Source organism: Octopus bimaculoides, chromosome 2 (assembly GCF_001194135.2).
Source record: "Octopus bimaculoides isolate UCB-OBI-ISO-001 chromosome 2, ASM119413v2, whole genome shotgun sequence".
Lineage (NCBI taxonomy): Eukaryota > Metazoa > Mollusca > Cephalopoda > Octopoda > Octopodidae > Octopus > Octopus bimaculoides.
In genome coordinates, this window is record NC_068982.1 from 167,176,950 (window position 1) to 167,184,487 (window position 7,538).

Genomic DNA, 7,538 nt, shown 5'->3' on the forward strand with positions numbered 1-7,538 from the left:
ATGAAGATATGAGTGCGGTGGTGTCTGTGTATGAGTCTGTTTATGTTATATTATGTAGGAATGTTGTGAAGGTATATGTTGGAAAACTGAGTGAGAGGAGCAACCTCTGTGGTAATCCATTTGGTAAATAGGTTGTAGAAGTGTAGGAGCGTGGCCGTTGCCAGTATCGCCTGACTGACCTTCGTGCGGGTGACACGTAAAAGCACCTACTACACTCTCTGAGTGGTTGGCGTTAGGAAGGGCATCCAGCTGTAGAAACTCTGCCAAATTTAGATTGGAGCCTGGTGTTGCCATCCGGTTTCACCAGTCCTCAGTCAAATCGTCCAACCCATGCTAGCATGGAAAGCGGACGTTAAACGATGATGATGATGATGATAGGCTTGGCTGTCTTACATATAGTTTACTGGTTTTGAGTATCTTTTGTATGAGTAAATAGTGAGGAGCGGAGCTGGAAATTTGTTCTGGTGTTAATGGTATTTAGAATTGCATGGGTGGGATGGGGTGAAGCCATCTTGTATTATCTGAACACGTGATTTAGAGAGGGGAATGTATCAGTTGGTGATGTCAAGGATTATGTTTGATCATTTGTCTAATCCCTGACAAGATTGTGAAAATTTGACAGTGTAGGTAAGAGTAGTCTTAGATGTTAAGTGCAGTGATTCCTGTAGGTGTGAGGTGTTTTAAATGTAGATTTGTTTGGCTGAGGCTTTTGAATTTAGGGGGCTTTCATAAAAGAAATGGGTCAGAATCACGATCTTGATGGAAGATGCAAATTCTTTGTGTTAGTGTCTTTGTGTAGTTTTTGGCAACTGAGAAATAGCTGATGGGGATGAATTATTAAGGTTGTTATTGTGACATGAGCTCTAGTGTGACCACTGTTATTGATATTGCTTATTACTCTGTATAGTGTTTTATCATTAGTTTGGTGGTTGTGTAGATTTGGTGTTTGAGTTTGTCTCTAGTTATTATGAGGTTAGCTATTTTTTTACTGAAATGTTGAATTTGCCAAAATGGGATGTGATTTTTAGATATAAATTTATAATCTATGTGTGGCAGTGTCTGTGATTGGAGATTGTATTGCTGCTGAATTCTGTAAACCTTGTATTTGCTTCATGACAGAATCTTCTCCATTGAGCTTTCTAATTTTGTAAATGTGTCTTTGCTTTTTTTCATTGATGTGCAAATAGTAGGTGGTCTGAAATTAGTTGGGGAATTGTTTGTCAGGTGAATGTGGTAGCTAAGCATGGAGAGCAGGTGATGTCTAGGGAAGAGGTGCAGTTAGTTTGGTGATGTATATATGTGTATGTTGGTGTGGGTGTAAAGAGAGTCGAGTTGCAATGATATTACATCACCTCTCTTGTTATCTGTACTATTTGAAAACCAGGAGGTGTTGAGTGCATTGAAGTCTCCCCAATGATGGTGTTTGTGAGAGTGTTAAAGTGCTGTAGCTGGTTGGGGTGCAACCTGGTGGGACAGTTGGTGAGGTTGGTAGTGGTATGTATATGTTTATTATATTAATGTGCTTCATGTTGCTAGTTTTATACAGTTTCTAGTGTAGTGTTGTTTCCTGTTAGTTGATGAATGTCATTTGTGATATCTATTGAATGCAAGTTTGTTTTAAAAATTATGTTATAGGATCTTTTCTGTTGTTAAAGTGTCTGCTTGGTCTGATTTGAGTAAAATTTCGAATAGTTGTTATTTGGTGTTTTGGTGAAAGAATGTTTCCTAAACTATTGCTACATGAATGTTGTGAGTGATGATGAACACTTAGTTCCATAAAGGTTTTTTTTAATGTCATTAGTGTTGTAATGCAGAATTAAAAAAAAAAAATTTGTTTACACAATTTATTTTTCTGTATGAAATGTTTATTTTTAAAAGTATTCATACAAACCTGTGACTGTAGGGAGTTAAGGTACCACTTGTTTTTATTGTCACTGTATTTTTCTGGATTATTTGTAAGTGTTGTTTGGTGGAGTTTGTATGTATTTTGAAGGCTTTTTGTAAGAACTTTAGCTGATTGATGCAGAGGTGTAGCTTCTGCTCTCCCTGATGGTATTCACACTTGTGAGAGAAATATGTGTCCAAAATTTGTTCTGTTGGCTTTCTAGCCATGGCCAGTCTGTTGTCTTCTTTGATGTATTCAATAATGCTTAAACTTTTTTGTATGTAACTACCTTTCAAGACAGTAGGATTATTTAAGGAAGATTTAGGAGCTCTTTCTTGCTGCTCAGGACTCCCTTATTAGCACATGGTGTGTGTGTGTAAGAATAGTGGTATAGAAAGGGATATTTGAGGGGGGGTTCTGATTCTGTACAGTTAGGAGTTTGATGCAATGTAGGCAGCAAATTTCTGAGCAAGAGTACCACCTAGAGGACCGTCTTGGTTGAGAAGTAAGGCAAAGGAAAATTCTGCAAAGTTAGCAGATCCTCTCAACAAGAGATTAGAGCAAAATGATTGGTTGCAGTTTGAGAGGCAGGCTCTGCCAACCTTTGCATTTTGGATGGTGGTCTTGCAGGAGTTGCAGTATTGTCTAAAAGCTGTTGCTTACAGTGGATAGTTGTGATGTGGCTTATATCAGATGCAAAAACATTGATAATTGGAGGTGAGCAAAATGACCCTCCTTTTCCTCTCATGTCAATTTCACTGTTCCACTTTACAATGACAATAAATATCAGACAAAAGAACTGGGGTTGGTATTATTAACAAACACCCATGAATATGATAATGTAACATTGGTGACCAATTGGAATTAGTAATAAATAAAAAAAGTATAATTTTAGTAAAATTGCAATTTCCGATTAAAGGATTGGTCTTATTGCCATTGATAATTTTTACATTCATTTTTCTGTTTGTATGGGTTAGAAGAGTCTTCTCAAGCACAATGACCCTTTTCCATCTTCCTTCAGCTTCCTCTTCTTCTTTTGGATTACTGCTCACTCCATCAGTCAGTTTTTATCCTCTACATGCATCACTTCTTTATTAACACATTTTTCTCTCTTGCATACTGCATCTGATTCCCTTTAATCCTGTCTTTTTCTCGGTTCATTTATGCTGTTGCTCATGCACACTAACATTATACATTTATCAGTGCACACTCACTTCATTTCTTTCCAGCCTTTGCACATCCTCCCCATGGATGCTCAGGTTTTGTTACCATGCAACATCGCACTTCGTACACAAGCATCATACAATCTGCCCTTCATTCAGAGAGAGAATTCTTGTGTTGCCGTCGGAGGTAATAGCTCCCAGGACTTTTTCCACCCCGTTATATATATTATGCTTTGGGAATATATTCCTCCACAGCTGTTTTGGTTAGCTTGATAACAGAAGCTATCAACTGCCTCTAGGGAGCCTACTAAGCATTACTATTCTTGTTCATCTGCTACATATGAAATCTTTCTTTGTCAGTTTCTCTAATCCCACTGCATTTCTTATGCACTCATATGTCACTTTTCTGCATATTCAATATGGTCATCTCTCTAATGTTTTAGTGTATTACATTCTTTCCTGCTCATTTGAACTATGTTACCTCTTTGCAAGGTTTATTTCATCTTTCAATTTAGGCTTTGCTTTCATGTTTGGAGTTTAAAAAAAATTCCTTGACAGATGAAGTCTAGATATTAGTATACAATAGTTTCCACAGATAGTTGGTTTTAAACCCTTTTGTTATAGCCTGGAGACTTATAACAAACAGGAAGTGGTTGAGAATTGAGCCCTGGTAGGTACTTGCCTGCATACTACATTCCTTGCTATCTCATCTTGTTCACAGCATCTCTTTACATGACTTAACATGATTTTCTCAAGTCATTCATCTACACTCAGTTTTCTTGAGACTATAGACTTTGGTACCCTGTTAAAACCTTTGTATAGGTCAGTGAATGTTAGGTAGAATGGTTTTCACTTAGCTAAAAGTTCTTGTTCTATTTCTAAGACATCACTGGCAGTACCATTTTCTGCTACAAATTTGAATTGCATCTCATCTCTTTCTCATCAGTTATGATATAACTTTTATAACCTGTTCTATATCAAGTTGCTGTCTTGTTAGTTGACTGGTATAACACTATCATCATCCACTGCAAATTTCGTTTGTAGTAGTTGATGATGATAATAGTGTTACACCAGTCATTTAGCATGAGCCCTCTTTCTCATATTTTCAGCATCTTACCTACTCTCCTTGATGATGTAGATGCCTTCATATCCTTCATTGTGCTTTAACTATATAGTTATATAACTGTCAACTTCAATAGCTGATCCTTCTGTTGAGTTTATTTAAAGTAGGTTCTCTCTTTCTTGTGTATTCTCCTCATTCAGTAATTTTTTGTTATAACATTTCCAAGTCTGTCTGTGTAGCAATAATGTGGCAGGTGCATTTCTGTCATTCTGTATGTATTTTTCTCAAAAATATCTTGATTTACACTACATTGCAATCAGGCCTCAGACCCCTCTTGTAGAACATTGGCAATCCTCATACTTTCAGCTCATTTCCTTTCTCCATATTCCAGACATCTAGTTTCTCATTAGCTATCTGATATTGTTATCCTTCTAGGCTGCCCGTTTAATTTTTACAGCTCTATCTACTTTGCTGTTCCACCACCATGTCTGACATCTGTTCAGTTGGAACATTATTCCATCCACAGATTTGGTCTGCAGCTAGCAGCAGATTATCTCATAATGTTTCAGTTGACCTCTCTGTTATAAGTCTCAATCTCCTCATCATATATCTTAACTAATACTTCTGTGAACCTACATTTGACTGAAAGCTCTTTCACTTTCCATAACTTCCTTCTCTGGGTATTACTTCTGTATTTATTAGGTATTTTTTAATGATATTTTTTTCTCTGTTAACCATATATGAAAGAGTTTTGTTAAATATTTTACTTTACTTTTCAGACGGGAGTTGAGTTGGAATTAGTGGACCAAATGCCTCTTCTTGAATGGTTTGCAAATAATTATAAAAACTTTGGTAAGAGTTTTATTTCTTTTTTTCTTTAAATCTAATTTAATGATTTAGTTCAGAGAGAATATTTTTGTTAGTTAGCATAATTATTAGATGATGCTTTAAGAAATAAGTTTATTAATGTTTTGTTTGTACTTTAAGAAATAAAATCTGATGATGATATTATTTACTGCATTATTTGTGTTCCAAATTTCCTGCACTATATATTATGAAATCTGAAAAGTTGTATATTTGTGTAAGGAAAGATTTTTATATTTCGGTTTATATAGTGCTGGAGCTGAGGACAATTTACCAATCATTCCAAAATATCTTTAGTTGAGAAACTGGCTTTGGTATAAGGAAATAAGTTATATGAAGAAAATATGTAATGCTAGGAGCATAGTTATGTTATTCTCATTCAACGCCTCAAAGGAAATGATCTTATTGTTTCCTTTTTTATGTTTTAATAGGTGCCACATTGGAAATAATTACAGACAAGTCCCAGGAAGGTGCACAATTTGTGAAAGGTTTTGGTGGTATTGGAGGTAAGTTGAGAACCTTGAATTTAAAATCTGGAGTGGAGTAGACAGTCCTACAAGACAATGAACTACAGACATTGTTTTAGTTGAAGATTGTGGGAGGGTTCCTTTATACAAGACTTGGTTAAGTTCCTTCATTCTGCTACCAAAAACTTGGGAGGGAAGAAAAGATGAAATGAACTCAATGACTAATGTTATCTTACTAATTATAGTAAGTATGGCAGACAGCTCCAGACATGTTTCAATATTTGGCCTCCTCAGCTAATCATGGACTGTTTTATTTGCCAATGCAGTAATTTTTACACTATTATGCACGAGTTGTAAAAAAATTAGCATTTTTTTTTTTTAAATTGCTGAGAAATGCCTAATGTAATTTGTGAGTTTTCCAAAATGGTTTATTTGATTGAGGAATAAAAGTGAATAATATTTGATAACCCTATTTTAATTCCATTTTTTTAAAAATTGGTTAACCTTGTGAATATATTTCTGAACCATTCTTCTGTTTTAATTTCTAAAATAATTGTGAGTTTTGACTGGTTACATAAAGCAACTATGTTTTGTTATTCCTATAAGAATGTATTTGCCGAAACTATTCTGATTACAAGTTAATTTAATGAAATGTACAATTATTTAAATTTTGTTTAAATATCTGTTCATAAAATGAATTATAAATAAATAAATAAATATTCCCCTGGGATAAATAACAGAAAAGCAGCTGTACTGAAGAAATGTGCATATTATTGCATTTTTCATTTGAACTGGAATGTATGTAGAACAAGTAATATATAAAGGCAAAAATAGTACGAGAAATTGAAATTTATTAAAATTTGACTAACCTGCAGTGTACTATGTTTTCCACATACAGAATAACCTTTTTTTTTCTCTTTCAGCCATTTTGCGGTACCAAGTAGACTTCAATATTTTGGAGGTACACGAAGATGGTTATGATGAAGATTTTGATCTTGAAGATTACTGAAGATTTAGTTTCAGCAATGTGTTGTGCTGGTGTCACGTCCACTTGCTGCTTGGCCACATGTGTTTGCGCAGTTGCTGTGAGAAGTACTACACAGCACATCTCAAACATACGACTGTCAGCCCCTATTTCTTCTTCCTCCTTTCCAAATCTGTTTAGATATCATCTCTGTCTGGAACATTTTTCATTTTCTAACCGCTCTTATTTTCAACACAGCAGTGGCCGGACAAAAGCTTTGGCTTTAATGATACATGTCACTGAAAGGATAGCACCCATAATGAAATATATTCTTTTCAATACAATTAAGTACTGATTTGGACTAAATTTCTATTATATAATGAATTTATATAGTTTATTTTCAGTTATTTCATTGTGTTTATTTTTTTTTTATTTTCTTTTATCACTTATGAGATGCCAAGTAATATGTTGGCTTGAAATTTTTTATTTCATACATAACAAAAATTTCTTGGCAAGAATGAAGAAAAATGAGAAACTGGTCTGATTTCTGTAAATGACATGCTTCTGATATGTTTTTGTGTGTGTGTGCATGCATGTGGTCACTGCTTGTTTCCAAACCTTTTCACTCATTCATTCTGATCATAAAGAAGCTTGATATATAGACATCTTGATTTCTTGTTAGATTTAAATCTTTTTAAAGCTTAGGAAAATTGAAATGATATGACCTACATATGTATATATGTATTTTATATACGATGAATTTTATCTTTTATCATAGATTGTTTATTAGGGTTGTTCATAAGACTGCAAGATTGTTATGAAAAGGAATCAAATGATGTTCACTCTGAGTGGGTGTCTGACTTGTAAGTGTAATAGGCAGTGTACCACTATGACATGTTTGTGTCAAGATCGTTGTTGGCATCTAGCAAGAGCCATTTACCATCCTAAAATCCATATGGAAATTCCTCTGCAGTTTGTTAGTGACTATTCCTCATCTTAATTTATTTTAGAAACCTATCCTGAAGAATTCTATAAGTCTTTGAATTTTTCTGAGAATACTTTGCTTTGCTGCTTTATTTCAATTTTGTCTTCCCACATCTAAACTCTCAGCTGGTTGGCATTGGCAAGATGT

General features: G+C 34.6%; 1 protein-coding gene across 1 annotated transcript in view; it reads left to right on the plus strand.

Moving 5' to 3' along the window:
- The window catches only part of LOC106872975 (eukaryotic peptide chain release factor subunit 1), a 35,011-nt gene extending 28,198 nt beyond the window's left edge, over positions 1-6,813 (plus strand). Inside the window, exons 9-11 of the mRNA XM_014920161.2 lie at positions 4,891-4,963; positions 5,407-5,481; positions 6,366-6,813. Of these exons, the coding sequence (XP_014775647.1) occupies positions 4,891-4,963; positions 5,407-5,481; positions 6,366-6,451 (234 nt within the window). The 3' untranslated portion in view covers positions 6,452-6,813. The remainder of the gene's footprint in view (positions 1-4,890; positions 4,964-5,406; positions 5,482-6,365) is intronic.
- Positions 6,814-7,538: the final 725 nt, after the last annotated feature.